At 27.8% G+C, this 21,941-nt stretch overlaps 1 protein-coding gene across 1 annotated transcript; it reads right to left on the bottom strand.

Annotated features, from left to right (window-relative positions):
- Positions 1–17,785: 17,785 nt before the first annotated feature.
- LOC113555746 lies at positions 17,786–19,214 on the bottom strand. Its single transcript, XM_026960268.1, has 2 exons — positions 18,861–19,214; positions 17,786–18,478 (listed from the first exon to the last, which is right to left on the bottom strand). Exons 1-2 carry the CDS (start codon positions 19,206–19,208, stop codon positions 17,786–17,788), a joined length of 1,041 nt encoding a protein of 346 aa, XP_026816069.1. The 5' UTR covers positions 19,209–19,214.
- Between the last annotated feature and the right edge of the window lie 2,727 nt (positions 19,215–21,941).

Genomic DNA, 21,941 nt, shown 5'->3' with positions numbered 1-21,941 from the left:
TTTTGTCGTTTGATATAGAAGATTCTGCTTTTGTATTTTTGTCAGAGAATGTTTTACTTTTTTTGATTTGTGTTACATCTTACACGTTCAGATAAATTTGGTATTATTTAAATTTCTTTTGAAATTTGTTGTGATACAAGAATAATTTGAGATCAATTATTTCGAAAATTTTCGAAGGTCTTTCGTTAAATCAAGATTGTATTTTTAATTTGAAGATACTCTTTTAAGAATATTTTCTATTTTTAACGAATTTTTTACATAAAAAATAAACAAATTATGTAACTCGTGGTCAGAAAAAATCTAATATATCATCTCACCCTATACCCAACGGACTTCTCAGAAAATAACTGATAAGAGTGTTTTTTTTTTTAAATTAGATTTTTCAATTTTGAGATCAGCAACTGCATTTTATCGTTTCTTCCATGTGAATATATTACTTTATCTTATCACGATTCGATTTGCGCCGGGACGTTCCAAACATTCATTCGCGCTAGGTTAGGACTTAAGATTTTGACAGCATGGTTTCTTATCAATGATTCCTATACCGAAAAAAGTCGTGATAAATAATAATAATTCCATATTCAATCCAACCTTTGTATTTCGTTTATAATAAATAAACAATGTACATTACATACAAATAAACATCAAATTTATTTTAATTTACGATTAATACATATTTTTTTATATTATTATTAAAGATTTTCTAATAATATTTTATCAACTGAACTTTATTTATATTTTCAGGAATACATTTTCTTTTTCTTTTATTATTAATCTAAGTTTTTTTAAAATATATGTCTTTATTTTTAGTGAGTTAAGTTAATATTTTGACAATATTTCTTAACGCCATTTTCGTCATCTTTCGGTAAGTTAGATTTATTATACATCGGGAAGTATGGCGATCACGGTATCGCACGACGAACGACTTCCAGGGCACCAGAGCGATGGACTTCGGTATGTAATAGTCGTATATTTTTCAGACCAAAAGTCTTCAAAATTTGTAATTGTACTTGATAATATATTAGTAGTCTTATTGTGACTTGCAATAATTTGTACTAACTTTGAAGATTTTTTTTGTTTAGACATTTTAATCATCCTTTCAAAACTCTTATTTCATACTAATGAGTAATGGCTAATGTTATTATAACACGAATATCCAAGTTTAGTCGCTTACTGTTTTCCGTTGAGATACGAATGTTTTATATTTTTGTGTAGTGCCTCTAAGTACATATTAGTGTTTATTCCACAAGGTTTTCTGTTGAAATAAGCCCATTTTTCAACTTTTGTTGAATAATTTTTCACAAAATATTTACCAAATTCAACTGTATTTGTATCATTTATGAATTGTGATGTTACTTGAAATATTTCAACAAAAAGTCATCCTTGTTCTGGCTCTGTATCGCGCAATAACGTTTTTATGGTTTTATTTATACACACAATTTTTTTACACTGGTACGCATTTTACATAATTTTTTAAACCAGTTTCTTAAAACATGCCATGTTCATAATAACTGCTTTAAAACTGGTCCATTACTCTACTCCAAGTATTGTACAATGCTAGTTTGTCATCAGATATAAAAATATAAGGATTGATTTTACCAATAAAATTGTTAACGTGTTGGAAAAAATATTTATATATTTCAGTATCTAATTTATTGGAAAAGCAGGAAGAAACTGGATATCCATTTCTATATATCTATCAATATCAACAGCTATGTATAATTTATCAAACTGTACAAGTATTTCTTATTAAGATTGTGTCAATATGTCATCATAATCAAATAAAAATCATTTTCTGTAAAATGTGAGACATTTGGATCTTTTCTCCTTTGTGTAGTTTAAAGTATAGAACCGTACTATGATCATCTTTACTTTTCGTTCGGTCTACCGATAATTTAATACTTACAGCACCATGCCATCATGCCATAATTTATTCATTTTCATGATGTTTGTGGAACCTATATTATGTTGAAATCTCTTTTAATGTTAGTCCATTTTTTTCTCTTTAATAGATATAGATATGCGTTGTAACCTAATCCTATCTTGCTTAAAAGGCGTGAATTATGTAAGATCCATGACAATCAAAATACATAAACTCTTCATAATCGTGCTGTTTTTTTGATGTTATAACATGTTGACTTCTGTTTTCTGTTTGTTTGTTCCATTAATTTATCTCATACATAATATAATAAATAATTATTTTAAAACTGATAAGTGTGACCATAAATACTTCATATTTATCTTAAATTAAATTAAAACATTTACTAAAAGTACCTAGCTCTTTTTTTAAAAAAAATTTTAAAATTTACCTTCCATAGTATTAAATTTGATAAATTCTACTTTAATATTCTGATTATGGTTAGTTTGTAAGTGGTTTATAAGTAATTTGAAAGTTTTTAGTTTTTTTGTTTTATACACATTTATCTCATCGGTAAACACATAATAAACAATAAAAATAGAAGTACCTACGGCATATTTATATGATAAATAGTATTTTTATTCTTTTAGAATAAATGGTAACTAATTATTTATCGAATTTAACCAATCCTAAATAAAAATGGCTTAAAAAAATTAAAAAATGTAAAAAAATGTTACCAGTTTATTACCATAAAGGTGCAATTTAAGTTTTAAATTTGGGGGCTATTATAATTTTATAATTTGCATGTATACTGTGTATATGCTTTCTGAGATATATATAGAGGTGGAAGGGGATAAATACAAACCATTTGGGGGGCAATGATTTATTTTGAGGGGATTTAGCCTCCCCAAGCCCCCTTCAATTTGCGTTTATGGAATAATAAAATAAATAACATTCACAATACAAAATTATTTACTTAGATTACATTTTAAGTAACTACAAATTATTATGTGTAAATTAAAAAGGATAAACATTAAACACCGTAAATTAAAAAGAAAAATAACTTAAAATATTGGTTATATATTTAACTAAATTAAATTTTAAATATATTTAAAGTTTGATTCAAATTGTTAGATTATAGGTAATCTTAGATTAAAATAATATTTGTTAATAAACTCGTAATTAGTAACTAAATCGTACAACATAATTATAATTTATACATCGAACGGGCGCGACGGCTGATTATTCAATAGGTATATATCGTATGTATGTGTATTGATTTTCAGTTTATCGCTGTTTATGTATCTACGTTCTTCAAAGTTTTAGCTAAATGCTATTATTATGATCAAATGCCTATAATGGATATCTTAAACGTTGTTATTTTGGTGAAAATATAAATGCTTATGTAGCCGTAACAAAAATTCAAATATACGGACATACGGTTGAAATCACCAGATTTATGTATAAGCGTATATCCTATGAGGATACATGCATGGATACAAACAGTATACAAAAGTTGTATTTGACTTGAGTAAGTAATAAAATAAATTCTCTTTGGGGTATTTACTTGATTAGGTAAGAGATGTGTTAGAATGAATTTGTATCGATTTATTAATTTTAAATTACAGATAAATTCATATATTATAAGCTAGATGGCAGCACATATCATAAAATAATGTTTTTTCACACCGAATCATATCGCTTTGTTAAATAATATTAGTTAGATTGTTGTCAATGTTTACCTATAATTTGTTTACATATCTACGTTCTTCGAAGTTCGAACAATCGAACTTCATTATAGCCAAATACTAATTATAGATATCGTAAACGTCGTCATTTCGGTGAGAATATAAATACTTAAATAGTCGTAATAAAAATAATATCGATAATTCTAAATTATATATAACTATAAGTACAATATATTATAAGGTAGGTGGCAGCACATGTATTAAAATAATATTTTTCCCCCTGAATCATATCGCTTTGTTAAACATTAGTTAGCTTACATGTTTAAAAAAATTATCCGTTGATCGATATAAAACAATTAATAATTATAATACATTTTTAGCATTTATTACATAGATATTCAGAAATTTCACAAACAATTTTCATCCCGTTATCAGTGTATTATTATGGTTTAATATATTTTGACGTCATATAGCACTAGCAGTAAACGAATTTTTCCTCCAACCATAATATTTTATATTACTATTATTGTTATTAATTGTTAGGCAATTTTACGTTGTTTTTTTCATCAACATAACTTTCGGTAAATAATATTTATTATAAGAAATTGAAATCCCAACGAAGATAGCGCTTTAATGTGAATTAGAGAAAAGGATAATGAATGATGTTATAACAAATATTTTAAGAATAAATATGTATCATGATTCATTAGGAAGACATATTAGTTTTAATAATATAATAAATAATAAGAAATCCTTAACTACTTAAATTTAAGTTTAAAATACTTAAATATTTTGATAAATTAAAACGTTTAAACCAATAAGAAAAATATATATTACTTTTAGGAAACATTTAGTATCATCTTTAAAATGAATACCGATACTTCACATGAAAGATATTAAATAGAATCTAAAGGATCCCACACCCGTCGGTGATCTTTAGTCGTAAAAACAGGCGAATACGTAGTCTAAATATAACTCGCCTACAATATTTTGTTGTGCAAGACATTTGAAGTTTAATGTATGTATTTTTGCTTTAAAATCAAATGTAAACGAGTTTTACTCGGATTACATATACACATTTTGAAGGGGAGAATTTTAAATGTAGTCCCATCAGGTGCTGCTCTCAAGCGGCACTGTGAATTTCAACAATGACGTAACTACACACATTGCAGTGCAACTGGCAGCGTCGATAATAATTGTGCCACGTCATTCGGTTTGGCAGAGTGCATTGGTGTACGTTATTGTGAACATGAGTTAAGTTTCTATACGTTACGTATAGTTTAAAATAGCTTAGTCATGCGATGCAGTGTTGTCGTATGTAGCGAGATTTCGCAGTGATGCGGCGGTTTCAGTGTACCATTTTAAGTAAAAAACACGTTTGTATTAATATTATTGACTACACAACGTATGAAAATAATAATTTTTTATTCATCAATAAACAAAATGTTGATTATGAAAAGCTAATAATCGAGATAAGTCAATAGAGATTGTATAGAATATTGGGATGTAGGCTCAAAACATTATTCGGTATGAAATTTCTTTAGCTATAGCTTATCTATACCTACAAAAATCGAGAAGAATCGACAGCAGCTCGAAAAGAGAAAAAAATGTTAGCATATTCATAACTGCCTAATGTAAATTAAAACTATTATTATAGTAAACACTTGACAAATTATTCATATAATTGAAATCAAAAGATATACAACATACGTACAACATTTATGGAGTTTATATCAATTATCAGGTAATAGAATATTTAAAAATCTTAAAAACTAATAATAATAAATGATACAATATAAATTAAATATAATATACTAGCTGATCCCGTGCACTTTGTTGCCCATTAAAAGTGCCAACTATAATATAATTTTCTATTTTATATAATGAATTACTCGACGTTGCCCTCTAACCAGTAACGATGCATTCCTTAGTAAGTCAACAATTTATTTTTATCACTGAATAAAAAAAAACAATTTTTTTATAAGTTTTTGAATCAAAGAAATATTTAAAATCAATATTTTTCTTTTATTAAAATCAACACTGTGCATAACACGATTGTACGATCATTAACTAATTTTGGTTCATTTTCAGTAATATACTCGTTTAAATTCATTTACATCATATGGCTTTGGGAACGCTACTTCTGACGGAAACAAATTATTATGTGAATTATTCCTTTTTGATGCAGGAAGCTCAAAATCAGGTTATTTTATGAGATATATCGCAAATCTCATGAATCTTTTCTTCAATTATGATAAGTGCATCATTGTATATATCATCAGTCATCACTATATGCTAATGTCACTTCCTGATTCTCATTACTCATTCTTTCTTTTGCATTTCTTTCAAACGCAAACAAATCTATTTAGATAGATGACTTCATAATTCGACCTCTAAGGGGGTAAAATCTATAATAGATTTATGCATTTTTGAATTGTTTAATAATGTTTGTCATTTCTTCTAAGCGGTTGTTAGGATACTAAAAATATGTCTAATAAGCGGTTAATAATTCTTTTTTTTTTCATTTTTTACTGATGTTTTGCTCTTATTGGCCACAGCGTAATGTTATTTAGCTTAAAGCCTTCCTCGACAAATGGACTATCAAACACAAAAAGAATTTTTCAATTCGAACCAGTAGTTCCTGAGATAGCGCGTTCAAACAAACAAACTCTTCAGCTTTATAATATTAGTATAGAATATAGATGATAAACACTAGATAATATTAAGCATAAATGAATAGGCCAAGTTATGCATCATTTGTAACGCGTATGTTAATATTGTCCACATAATTATTTATATTTTATAATATTATTAGCTTACAAAATCAGTATAATATATTTTAAAAACTAACTGATGAATTATATTATATAATTATTTAATTAAATAATATAAGCATTAAAACATCAGACATAATTGATATTATAGTATGATTCAAATTTATTAAAAAATCTACTTAATCAAGTTTTTATATTTTGTTATACTGTTATGAAACTGATGCATTTAAAAAGCTTTTATGATTTTGTCGTCAAAGTCAGATTCAATCGATAGAGAAGTATGTCATATTTAACTCTCTCTATCTATTAAATAATACATCAAATGTACATTTCACTGTCTCTTTTGTTCTTAAAAGCCCACAAACCTGATTTTGAAATAAAATTTTCAAAATTTTGATTCATTTGTTGATTGCGGAACTAGGTATTTCATCAGGTTATAAAACATTTCATATTTAAAAAAAATCACAGGTTATTCGGAATAAATAAATAATGCACCGTCCTGCACTCCCATATATTGTCATATTTTAAGTTTAAAATAAGTATTTTTTCTCTAAAACCAAAATTAGACATGTTCTAACCAGACTGCGTAAAGATATTTCAAAATTATTATGTATAAATGTAGTCCCGCTAGATGATGCTCCCAAGCAGCACCGTGTTCAACGACAGCAGCCAGTTATACTATAACGTAACTAGCAACGTCGATAATTGTGTAACACGATGTGTTGTTGCCAAGTGTATTGGAATGCGTTGTGATGGTTGTCGCAGCGATATGCTGTGGTTATCAATTACAAAACACGTGCTTAAAGGCCCCATTAAGTATTTTTCCTAAATATTTGAATGATAGATTGTGTGATAGAACCTGAACACTTCTTTTTGTTACGTCAAAAATGACAAAAAAATGTTCTTTCTAAAAAGTGTTCTAGATAACTATCACGTATTACAATTACAAAGATTATTTATTTATAAACAATTTAACGGACCTATGTCCTTTATAATAATATATTATTGTGTATGAATATAAAAAAAAACAAAATAGATAAAAAAAATTATTACAATAAATTAATTGACAAAAAATATATAGGCACATGAAGTTTACATAAAATTAGCTTATATTTCACTATCTCTTAAAAATAATATAGCATAGTATTCAAAACTATGATGAGTAGATGAAAAAAAATCTAATTAATCTAAAGAAGAGATGTTAGGTATTAGTTATATTTAACGCGCGCAGGAAAAATGAATCAGCTGTTTGGTTATACAGCTATAAAACAGGATTCTTAGTTAAAATTGATCTTAATAATTTGAAGGATACCTCCTGATTTTGGCTCCAAGTGAAGTCTACATATTTCTTGAGTAGGTCGCTAATAGGTTGCACCTTAACTGCGTAAGCGGGCACAAACCTCCTAGGAAACCCGTAAGACCTAAAAACCGTCGTACCTCATGCTTATTCTTTGGTTGTGGAAAACTACATATTGCCTGTGTTTTTTCACTACCTGTGTTAAGACCTTCTGGAATCAATATAAATTCTAGAAATAGTACGATATCACATGCAAATTTACATTTTTGTAACTTGAGTGTTAGTTTTGCTTCTTGAAGTCCCTTGAAAATCAATTCCGATCGTTCTAGTATCTCAGGAAAATTGTTTGCCGGAATAAGGATGTCATCCAGATACCATTTTGACACTTTTCTATTTTATTTGCTAGTTTTCCCAGTACATTTACCATCAGTTTTGAAAATATGTATGGAGCATTAGTAAGAACAAACATCATCCTTTCAAACTGACCTGATTGCGTTTGTGTAATGAAAGCACTCTTTCGTTTAGCCTTCTCTGTAAGTGGTACTTGAAAATAGCCTGAAGCCAAATCCAGACAGTAGTATACATCATAATCCCCGTTAAATCTTCCAGATGATCATCAAAATTTGCTACGGGAAAATTTGTTTTTTTTTTGTTTGATTATTCAGCTGGCGGTAGTCTACTACGTACATTACATTAATCTAGGTTCTCCATTCTTCTTTGTGATCACCATAACAAGTGATGTGTATTCTGAATCAGTCTCCGTTACTATTCCGGCACTCTTCCATTCGTTTATTATTGCATCTATTTAGTTACGTTCTGCTTCCGAATTTTTATACGGTCTTAATTGTACTGGTGGTCTTCTATCTTCAATTTTAAAACATCCGTACAACCTAGTTCCTGTAACTTGAGCGCAAAACAATTTTGGTAATTATTTATTTATATCATTAATTCAATTCTCAAATTATCACTTAACGTTGATCCTCAGTCGATCATATCTTCGGCGATTTGATCATATCTTTTACTCCAAACACTGTTGTTTCTGTTTTATTAATTTCATCGTTTGCAAATAGAAAGGTAAAGTTGTAGCAATGTAAATCTTGCCTCATTTTGTGTTTTGAAAAAAGTCACATTTTCTTTGTCGGCAAACGTACGCCCTATGACCAAGTCATAGTCCTGTGATGAATCAGTCACTACCCATAGCTCAACTTGTTTAACTACGGGGTCTATTTGTAGTTGTGCAGATGTTACACCAATCACTGCATTTGACTTTGTATTACCGTACACAGTTAATTGTCGTTCAACAACGTTTCTCAGCCACGCTGATCTTAATTAGACATATGTCGTATTCGGTGTCTATGAGGCCAAATACATCATCTTTATAATCATTAACTTTAACCTTTTTGATACATTTTGATTTGTTAAATTTCGTGTCCATTAAGCTTACTGTTGGAGGATTTAGTACTGTGTGGTAGAACCTGAACACTTCTTTTTGTTGATAAAAAAAAAATGTTCTTTCTAAAAAGTGATCAACTTTGTAGATAACTATCATGTACTTATTAAAATTATAAAGATTATGGGTATATTTATTTAACAATAATCTCACATTTTAATATGTAGACTATAGAAACGAATGTTAAAATAAAAAAATTAGTCTGATTTCTAATATGAATATCAAGAATTTCTTATTACAATAAACAATTAATCATAACGCACTTATTGAATCTACCATATTATAGGCTTGTAATATATTTATTCTTTTGGAAAGTAAATAAAGTGAAAGTGGAGTTATTAAAGAAAGTTTTTAAAAAAAATGATAAACTGTTAGATGTTACTATTGTTTCAAATTTAATTAGAGTATTCAATAACTGAATAACGAAGCGCAGAGCTAAATCTGAATGTGATATCGGATAGAAATAAATTGTTATAATAAACCTAGTCCAAGGCTTTTATTAAATACAAAAATAACAAATTTTCTGGATTAGAATATAATTCAAAATCATTAATTAAACTTTTATATTTGACCCATCATCGCGTTTCACTTATCACTGTTATTAGTTCTATACTTGCTTACATTATCCCATTTAGCCATTCTTAGATATGATTCTCTTACAAATACAGCATATGAATTTAATGTATTATAATTTATAATATGATTTATATGTTATATATTCAATAATTAAATAATAGCTAGGTATTATAATAATTTAATGATTAGTTCAACTTAAACTATAAACGCAAACTTTAGTGGTGTCATTGTGACAAGGACGTACATAGGGGGGTGTTTTGGGTGTTAAAACACCCCTCAAAATACTTGGGATTTGCAAGGTTACCTATTTACTTATTCAATATTAATGTTAATTTTGTTATATCAATGTTTGTATTCAAAAAAAGTATTTTAAGTATACCTAATTTTCATGAATTATTTTTGTATATTAATTTAAAAAGTTCTACTTTTTAATGACTGATTTTCAAAAACTTTTTTCTTCGTACGTCCCTGCATTGTGTCAATTATCACCAAATTTAACACATGAACATAACACCACATGTAAACATGACCTGAATTTTCATTCTACACACTAAATCCATTAAATTGTTTTCTTATATTGAAAGCACTTTGTGAAACTACCAAAACACATTCTTATGTTAATACCTAAATTATCCATAAGTCTATGGACTAGTATTACGCGGTGGTATTTAAAACTTGGCAAACTCCAAAAATAAAAAATATAATATATAATACATTAACGTAGGTAAAATGAAGTATATTTTATTAAAAAAAACAAACCTATATTACAATAGGTGTGGCATATTGCCAAAATGCCAAATGTCATTATAAATTTAATTAATTAATTTTTCTTCTGTTTTAAACGTACATGCAGCTTTTATCTCATTTCACCTATTTTATCATATAAGTTTTTTCAGTACCTAAAATACTACTGTCAATGACAATAAGACATTTATTTATTTTATCAGTAATATAACTAGTTAGTTGTTTTAAACATAAAGGATACACAGTTTCATAGTATTCTCACACTATCATTTTTTTTTCGAGAAATTAAGATTTTTTGATTATCAATATGTGCTCTTAAAATGAGATCATACTTGGCAATTAAAATAAATATCTCTTAATCATTTTTACGATCTACACTGAAATAGGAAATAATGCATTTTGTTAAATTTAATTACGCCCACCAATTTGTCGTATTTTCCTACATATTAGTGTTACATATATAAGTATAACTCAATTTCTTTGAAAATGGAAACAGGCAGTTTTGGAAAAGAACCTGTCAATTGAAAACACTATAGAAGGCTTCAGCATCTTTTTCATTGAAATTACGCCTCCCCCTGCAAGTACTGAAACAGCGTTATCCCGGCATCCGTAGTCCAAACAGGTGTTTGTTCCACGCCCACGATAGGGGTTCGAGGGCGCCGATAATATAAGTTTTTATAATATTATAGGTAAAGGTGCATGTAGTTGTATAGGAAACCATCCCTTTCGATTCAAACACTTTCGCACGCCGGAAACTGCGTGGGTTCGTCGTCTGCGTTTAATTTAATGGATATTGCATTTAGACGGATGTGCAGGTACCTACCTATAACACGGTAATATTATGGTATACTTGCACCCATCAATATGGTACTCGCACATGTGCAGCTATAGACCACCCGAACACATGTATTGTATTAATATATTATTTATATTCTTAAGCAACTGTATACCATTTCCGTGGACTTAGATATTATATATAGTTTGACGACGAGTACGAGTACCGGCGTACCGAACTGTGAGATGGGCAGCTGTCTTCTGCTGATAAATCTGCTCGAGGAAAGTAAATTAGACTTCGTTTAATAATGTTAAATTTTTATTATTGATAGTTGTAGAGAAGTGAAAGAAAAATAGGAACTTTAGATTTTAGATTTTACTAAAATCATTTTAGTAAAGATTAGGATCTAGATTAGAATACGCAAAACGGCAAAACTAAATTATGAATGATTCAATACGTATTTATACCACGTATTATGATGGTCTTGTAGTTTTATTATTTTGAAAAGCTTTTAAAATATTATCAGTTTTAGCAATGTAAGGTATAGATTTTTTTATATTTTTTTATAACGATAGGGTTTTTTTTAACAAATTATATACACATTAACGCTATTACATCATCGCATTATTTATTTAGAGGCCCTCGCCCCTCGAAAGCATTTCCCGGCAACATAAAATATCCTTATCCGTCACTGTATATATTTGTATTATATCGTGTCTACCTATAATAATAAAGTAAGTTGTACTAAATCAAAATCACCGTAATTTTATGTGCCGAATTGTTTTAAACATTTCAAATGATTTATGGATTGTTACATCGCTTTCCAAAATTTGTCTAAATAATTTTATTTATCTATTGTAACTTTTCAATGAATATTAAAGATGTTATTCTTTAATAAATTTAATTTTAAATCTAATTCTGATTAAATTTGAAATATTGTTTCGATAAATAGGTAAGTACATTTAATAATGAAAACTGTCTAAGCCATTTGTTATTTTTGGATTCTTACTTGGCGCATTAAACCGCATATAATTAGAAAAACAGTGAAGGATGGTGATAGTATCTTATTGAAATATTTAAAATTTTGATTATTGATGTTTAAGCTACAGTACTACTATTTAACAATTAAATTTCTTGTATGAACAAATTCAAACAACAATATTGTAACTTTAAGTTTTATCTTTTACCCTCCAACCATAAATAATGTTAAATACCTATTGCCTTTAAGAGATTCTGTATGATTTATTTAATATTTATATTATTATAAATATGACGGGTAACCTTCTGTGATTCATAATATTATCTATATCGCCTTTTTCTTCAGTTAGCGACCTATAAGATCTTACTATCAAGTATAATATTCCCTGCCACTTCTCTCATCTGTTCATTGCCAAATCTTGACACTTTGACAGTTCTCTCCAGCCCTACACTATGGATATGTATATATATATATATATATATATATTATTATAATGTATACGGTTAGTATAGAAGGTAAGTATGTATTGTACATACACTTTATACAGTGATACAGATGATGGTGCTAGCTATAAAGTCGTGCGTATAAGTACAATAAGTTTGTCGGCTGTGGTGGCTGTCTCTAGTGCCCATATAATATCATCTACATTCTCTATCTATACATAAATAATAATTATCTAAAGATATTATTATAGGTACTTCATAAAATGTGTAATGTAATTAAACAACATTATAGAAGTATCCAAAATCTAAATATCCCATGATGAGTGTTTTAGTCGAACGATTATTGTTTGTCCATAATTTATGTATATTATAGTCATATACATGAAATAAAACTGTTTGCTCTAGTCTTAATCATGTGTAGATAGATGCGTATATATTACACAGCTAGGTTATTCACTTAAGAGCGTACCTATACAATACCGGTGCAAGGACATGACTGTAAATTGTAACATTATAATATACTTAGATAAACGCGAAACAGATCAAGCTCGTGATATTGCTACAGGTGTCGGAAACGCGTATGGGAAACCAATAACAATCTATCTATTATAATATACATAATGGACCTTTATATTTGATATGTAGTATGTAGATATAATATATTATAATATAATAACAACTTTTACAATTGAGGTGTGATCTCACATCGCCTGGCCAACACTATAAAACAATTGAGAGGAAAGGATTTTTAAGATAAATTAATTTTTAGAAATATTTTATGAAAATAATTTAGTAGATCACTAATTATGCATTAATGACAGCACAATATAAACTTCTACAAGTAATAGTTTAGTTTGAGTGACTGTATTGCATATTATTTAGAACTTGCTTATACACATAAATTATACATATATATAAGTATAATAAATACAAAAAATATAATTATAATTATAATTATACATAAACAGATTTTTTTTCGCTTATTTACTACTTAGAATTATACTTATTACCTGCCTATACCTATCATTTTGTAACAATAAAATATGATTCAAATATTATTTGTACCTACCTTTAACTGTGAATTAACTGATATATTATAATCATAACAAAGTTCAAAGTGAGCGATGATAACGGCTAATAATTCGTCCACAAGTGCCACAAGGATAAACATTTCGTGTGCCACGTGGCACGCCTTCTTTCCATAAATATTAATAATAAGGACAAACATTAAGAGATCACTTTATCGTACACATAATAATGGCTAATATGACGTTATTTCGGCTTTATACATAATATAATAAATATTATGGTTCAATAGGTAAAGTTATTGTATAGTGTTCGGTCAGTCAGTTTTTGAATGTAATGCACTCGAAAATTAAATGATAATAATAATAATAATAATAATCATTATTGTTGTTATTTCACAATTTTCTGTCGTCGAACTCCAGCAAACTATGCACTTATGTATCATATATAATACATTGTATAGACGAAAATTGAAAAGAATTAAAAATCATCACAGCACAGTCATCTGTGCTGTTCTTATTATAATGATATACCTAGTCGTTGTAAATTATAACTCGCCTACGATTCAAAGGAAACTCAACTCATTGTGTTTTACACACCGCACGTAATAAGAATCTACCAATATGGCTATATACCTTTTATTGTAAATAAAATATGTGTAATGGTAAGAAACTTATAATCATAGTGTATTGCTAAGTTTTGGAGATAGTGATAATATAACATTTTATTTTATATATTTATATATCTATATATATATTATTATAAGTTATAACACATAAAATAAGCACATAGCAAAACATAAAAATGTTTCTGCAGTTTATTGCATCTTCATAATATAATTAAAATTATTATTTTCCAGTGATGGTACTTATTAGGTATATTGCATGCGGCATTATTCGATTGTAAGATTAGGTATACGTTTTAGTTTTTATAAATATTTGTTGATTTTAACCCTTATGGTGTGGCAGGTTTAATAATATAATATTATACATATCATTTTATATTTACAGGTCAAATCGAACCAAAAATAATATAACGAATATACTACTATATTAAATTTATAGTATTATTTGAAATTTGTTAATTATTAAATAGTAAGTTATAACTGTTATAAGATAAGCGCATAATATACATAGGTCAACATATACCTATATTAGCCATATTGTATAAAGTTAAGGGGGCTTCATTTCCTAACTCTGATACGATAAATATTATATTATTATATTTCAGTAGAAATTTGAAAGTAAGATTTGAATCATATATTATATCAGTACAAATATAGAACTAGACGGTAAGCGAAACATTTTTAATATTTGTGCGGTTTTTCACGAATTCGTAGTTTATTTTTTATTACACCTATACATGGCAATATTTACGTACATATCTACTAACTTCTTATAATTCATTTATTATTAATTTTTATTCAAAATATTTAGATACCGTAAGAATTGCTTAATTTATAACCATTTTTAAATTTAACTATATTTTAATAAATATTATATTTTTTTGAAGATTTGGCGAAACATTTTTAGATGTTTTTGAGAATTACAAAAAATAGAACATTAAAATATCTTGACGTAGTGTTCAAGATTGAAATCGTCAGAAAATCTATTGTCAGAAAATTCAAATGACGAATTGTATTTTCATTATTTTACGTGTTGGGACATAATATTCAAAATATAACCATGAGAGTGAATTTTGCATTATAAACGTAATGTATTCTAAATCTAAAAAATCACATTAAATGTCCTTGAAATGTTTGCACAATAAGACCTGTAAGTTAAAAAAAAAATCAAACAAAACGATAGTATAGTTAAACAAATGCAAAAATACGAAAGAATCAGAAAAAATGAAACTTTTCTATATATACGATACAATAATATAATGGAATGATAACAATGAAAAAGTATATATTTCGCTGGTAAAGATTTGTGTTTAATAAAGAGTACTATGACGAATAACATATTTTTGGTGGAAATGTGGGTATTTTAGCCTATATAATATCATAATAATAAAAATTACGCGTGGTTATTCTTCGATCAGATTATAGTCAGTCCAATTTTGAAATTTTCATTCGACTACCGAAACTCGTGGCATGAAATAAACTGTATATTACTGTTTATTCACAAAAATACATTAATGGGACATAAATATATACACGAGAAAAACACAGTATACCATCGTCCAATGTGAAATAAATAATAATATTTTAAACCGTAGTGAAGCATGCTAATACACAAATATAATAATTATTATTTTAGATATTTGGAGACGATACAACGTCAATAAATAGTAATATTTGTGTTAGCTAAAAGCCCATAAATATGATTAAATTATAATTATTGAACTAATAAATGCGATATATCTTATACTATAACTAGCTCAATTATTGAAAATGTTTGTTATAGAAGTACTTATACTGTACGGCCATTGATAAATAATGAAAAGCGCAGATAGTTTTAGATAGACAATATTGACTATGGTGAACAATTTTTACTATTTCGGGTAGGAAAAAATATATTAATTTTATATAATTATAATTACAAATGTTAATGAGCAGTTAGACATATTCACATATTATAAGGTTGATTGTAGATTTAAAACAGAAATAAATTAATATTGATAAATTATAGTTAGTTAATATAACTATGTAGAATAACTAGAATCAAAATAAGAAACCTAAAGTTACTTTTAGGGAAGTAGATCTTTATAAAATGTTGAATACATGATATTAACTAGTAACCTTTTTTCGACTGGTACAAACGCTAAAGATATTATATAATTGTACACTTTATTATGATTTTTTTTATCTTTAAACGTTATGTGGACTATCCTAAATATTGTATTTATCGCCATGTAGACTGACACAAATGTAAAAATCGGTACTTATTTTTTTATTTTGTGGTTTTAAAATGGTCTATGTGTATGAATATTATTCTATTAAATGCCGCCAAACTAACACCGATCGCGTGAGTTTGATCTAAAGTGTTGAGTAATTTAATCGTACCGTATTTTTAAAAATATATTAACCAATTTATTTTAATTGGTCGAAATTGATTATTTTTAGTTGATTATCACCACAAAAATTGTCCATAGAATGAAAATCAAACAATAGATAGTTTAAAGTTACGTCCATTTTCCTAAGTGTTGTTTCTTGAGTATATAATAATAGTCTGTAATTTTTTTACCCTGTGCAAACAACTTTTTTTTATGTTTATATTATTCCATAAACAACCATGAACCATTAATGGTTTTTACAATGTATACATAAGTACCTGAATTTAAAATTTAAATTTTCATTAAAATTGCCAGTATAACAAACCCCCAACAATAAAAAAATATGTTGGTGATCTCTATTTAAATATAAACAGGAATACATTTGTATAAACAACGATTCATACAATAGAAATTCATATTTACTACCTGTTCATTAAATTAATACCTATTCACAACCGTGGTAACTAGTAAGGTGTTCGAAACTCAATAAAAATGTTTACTGATCGTATCCCTAGTATTCTGTCGTTCTGTGTGAGTGTAGAAGGGTTAATATCAGTATAAATCACGAAAAAAATGACCTCTGACGAATGTTTGCCTTCCAATAGCCTCCAATATTTCAGAATATTTTTGTCCATTTTTTTCTTCATATAAAAACAAATATCAACATATTTAAATTTCCATAATTATTAAAATCCTCAAACACGTATACTTACACAATTTAACTGAATAATATGTTTGTGAATGATTTAAAAAAAAAGTTAGTATGGTCTAACCGACACATACGTTGCTTTGGGATCTGTTTTAAATAAAAAATTATTCAATTTATTACTTGATATTAAAATGTAATATCCTTATGTTTGGGTTATTATAGACTCAAAAACTACCGATTTTGACGAAAGTCTTAGAAATCGTTTTAGAGATGTTAGAAAAGTTAAGAATATCTAATCTGCCACAAGCGGATGGCTGATCTCGGTGGAATTGATACACAATAAGCGAGGCCGCACTAATGCCGAATTGTCCATGAACTGTTGGCCGTTTGGTACACTAAAATAAAACCATCATGTTTTATGTTTATTCATTTATTTCCCGAGCGAAATCGCGATGACGTACAGCTATTTTACAACTATAAATAATTATAACATGACTATATTAGTTGTTTGTATTTAAAAAAAATTTATTTATTCAATGTCGCTATTTATTGGCGGGGTGATATTAAAAAGTATTTTCTTTTTGAAATTAGTACTAATTAAATCACGTAATTCGTTGTTTTTCTGTTTCTCAGCTTCGAGCCGCTTTTCTAGAGATACTTTGTGAACGTTTTCAGAATCGTAACTGGTTAATATGTTCAACAAGTCTTTCTTTTCCTTTTGAAGTCGTGCGATACTGTTTTCGGCGATTTTCGTGCTCCTCTTATTTTCGGCTAACTCCATTCTGAGCGCATTCATCTTACTGTTGTGGTTCGATGGTGGAATTTTCTTAGATTTCTCGTTTAATTTACTGTTCAATACGATGCCGAACTTTTCCATATACTCCTTAGAAGAAGCGACAAGTTCCGATCTGATTAGTTCAAAATCATCGCCTGCTATTTTTAACGTTGAATTGACATGAACTATTACGTCTTCGAAATTTTTAAATTTACTAGTGTCCATTATATGTGTCAAACATTGATAATAGGCATCGTTAACGCTGATTACAGAAACAATATTTTGCCAAAAACGTTTGCCCATAGCGGTTAAAATTTTATCTAACTCGGGCGTTCCAGTTTTGAAATCAATTTCGTCGGATTTTAACACATATTTTTCTACATCTAATGGTTTGGGATTATTTAATAGAACGTTGGCATTAAAAACTTCAAACACATGATTTTTCACCTAAAAAAATGTCAAATCGAGAAAATAGTTTTAAATATAATACTTTAAAATAATAATAGTAATTTTTACACTGTTAGTAAAAGATAAATTTACTATACATAATAAATAATATAATACCCGAAAAATATCATTATATAAAATAGTAATCTGCATTTTTAAAAAAAATTATATATCTATAAAACGTTTTATTAGATTTATAACTATGTAATAGAAAAACAATTTAATACCAGCTAATAACCTTAATTTAGTTTTTAATTGATATTTGATTCAATAAATCAAGTCACAACTTGATATTATAATATTTTAATATGATAATTAAATATTATTTATATGCTGTATTGTATCAGTATGATTAAATTTAAACAATATTTTCTAATCTTACAAAACTGTTGACGTTTTCCACCTGTTTCGTGTCACCTTTCATTTTTATACAATCGTTGTACGTACTACATAAATTTTTATAAGCATTGGCGAACGATTTCTTCTTAGTGTTGAAATCGTTAACTTTAGCATTTAGTAATTTGTCTTGAAATGACCTATGTTTTTCGATCAAAGCTTTTACGTTTGATGATCTTTCGATAGGTTTCTGGATTTCCTGCTCACGAACCACATCGCAACTTTTGTAAGACCCTAATGAATGGTTGGATGTATCTAATATGGGAGATGGCAGTTCAATACAAGGCATCGATTTCGTACATTCGATTGTTGTGTTAGGTTCAGGTTCTGACATGGCAATAATAATAAGTGCAAATGACAGACGATTTGTTGTACACAAATTAGTCAATATTCCTCAAAGGATGTATTCCTTAATTAATTCATGTAAATTTAAACAATAAAATAAAAATCTAGTGAAATAAAATGGCTAAAGTTCAATTTAACATGTAATAAAACATACTGTAGGTATAGTAATATTATCTACGTTGTATTAAGTTTTATATGTTTTATTTTTGATAAAAAAAAAAACACGATTACATCACAACAACAAACTAATAACAACCTATAGCCAGCAGTTGTTTGTACAACATTTTCAGTAACTACTAATAATACTTAAGTCTCAAAATATCGGTACTAATGTCAAATAAATGCAAAAAATGGAAATAATGTTCATATCCTGTAAGATAAACTGAATTAAATGTGTTTGTTTTAAATATATGTATAGGGAAACATTCTACAGCCCGCATTTAATTCCGTTTTTCAATATTTTAATCTCAAACTTTATAATTTATATTTTAAAAAAGATAATATTAAGCTTTTTAAAAATTATTTAATATCGACTTGTTTGAAACAAAATAAAGAATTGGAGTTCAATACAGGTTATAGTATAAATTCTTCTTTCGTCTGAATAAAACAACAGTTAAAAGGAAGTTAACACATTTCTGCGATGAAAAAATAATTGTTATAATCAAGTAACAGATTCAGCAAAAGTGGAGAATAACAAAACGATAAGCTAATAACAAGAAATATACATGTAAATTAGACCATCTGCAACAGTTCTAGGTTCACATCATTAAGTAAACTATATTTTAACTTTATTTTCGTCAAAAATACTTTATAATTAATGAAGGGTACAGGAGAAAAACGGCAATAGTCCATTTTTTTATATTATTTTTGTTGATTTTTATTTTATGGTTTGATTCGATAGCAGATTATCCATTAGGAGTCTATTGACTGTTGAAATCGATTCAGTGAAAAAGTCATTCAGTCTATAATTATTAAAAGGGAAAGATTAGGTATACTGGTGCGAAGTAGATTGTAGTCCGTGCTTTTTTGTATGTTCCCTTGAAATATTACAGAAATTAACTACTACCATTTTTCCCCTATATCCTTCATCTGTATAACACACATCATGCACGAGGAACAAATTTAATTTCATATACTTTTAATAATTGCGTATTTACAACTTATAAACCATAAAAATGTTATACTATGTCAAAGTCGTGATCATATCTCCATAAAAAGTATCAAGTTACAAATTATTACAGATTGACCACAATTTTCTATTGTACAACAGTACGGCACAATAAGATAGAATATCTACTTTTATTTTCTAAATCAAATTTATTATTTATGGAAAATTGTAAATAACATTATATAAATATATCGTTTCCAATATCACTATCATTGATATTATTATTTTTCTCTCAAATATATACACAACACAAAATATTGTAATGTATCAATTATTTTTAATAACATATATAGCTGGTAATATTAAAATTATATTTTTATATCGTAATTATAACACCATAATTGTTTACTCAAATACACGTGATAGATAGCACTACCACTTTCGAATTTTAATATCAAAACCTTGACAGTATTATGTACTTTGTACAATTTTATGAAAAAAATTTTGTGAATCTCTTCGAACTTGTGAAAACTTGTTTTTATACATTACGTGTAATAAAAAAACATTTACTCAAATTCATCATTATTTTTTCCAAATCTCTTTGAACATAATGCAATTTTGGGTGGCATTAAAGTCATAATTATATAGTTTTTATGTACATAGAAAAACAAAATATTTGTCGAAACGTATTTCCATTAAACGCATAGCAAAAACGCCAAAAACGGATATTTTTTTTTTATTCATATATCACTATCATGGTTTGATAGTAAAATTTAAAAGTAGCAGTGCAAGCGAAACGGAGCTAAGTATTAGCACTATATCGAGTATATAATATAATATAGATATTGTCTAATACGTACGTCCTATGTACACCTATAGGTTGTTATGAATATATGTAATACACGTCTTATTGTGTTGGGAGTGTACATACTTTGATCGTCGCGACGCGCACCTGAAGTAAACAATATATATTTACTGTATAGGGTGTGGGAATATCCGGAACGGGTTGGTGTTCGCTCACCGTTTCGTTTTTCGCACAACCACACACGGAGATATGAAATAATAATGCACCGGGTTCGTCTCTCTATTCATTCGCGACACAGATTTCGGAAAACGGTGCGTTGTTGACAAAAAAATACTTAAAAACCGAACCAAACCGTCACAAAACACGAAACGATATCATATTATATGAAATGTAACATATTCTCACGGAAACCGTCCGTTTGAAAAGGTTAAAATCCTGTGCAAACCACCGTTTTATATATACGGAGGGCGTGGGAACGCCGTCGTCGACGCGGCTGCAGATATTACATTATTATTATTATTATTATTGTAAGTAGTATTATATTATTATTGAGATACTGTCAGGTGATCGATATTATTGCAATATATATACATACACACACACGATTTAGTCACGATGTGTATACCGGTGAAATATACATAATTTATTGTTGTTGTCGTTATTATTGTCAAAGTCCTCATCGATTAACGGCAGCATAATAAATGCAGCGATCCGCGCAGAAGGTTCTATTCGCCAGATTATGGTCAGATCCTTTAAGGGTTTGCGTGATCTGTAAATTTATTATTTTTTCCGAAGTAAAAAATGCGTTT

Source organism: Rhopalosiphum maidis, chromosome 3 (assembly GCF_003676215.2).
Source record: "Rhopalosiphum maidis isolate BTI-1 chromosome 3, ASM367621v3, whole genome shotgun sequence".
In the NCBI taxonomy this organism is placed as follows: domain Eukaryota; kingdom Metazoa; phylum Arthropoda; class Insecta; order Hemiptera; family Aphididae; genus Rhopalosiphum; species Rhopalosiphum maidis.
This window is presented reverse-complemented; position numbering and strand designations above follow the sequence as displayed.

Coding starts and splice junctions, on each gene's coding strand:
- LOC113555746 (XM_026960268.1), bottom strand. CDS start 19,208: ATGTCAGAACCTGAACCTAACACAACAATCGAATGTACGAAATCGATG. Junction 18,479..18,860: donor TGGAAAACGTCAACAGTTTT/GTAAGATTAGAA, acceptor ACATTTTTTTAG/GTGAAAAATCATGTGTTTGA.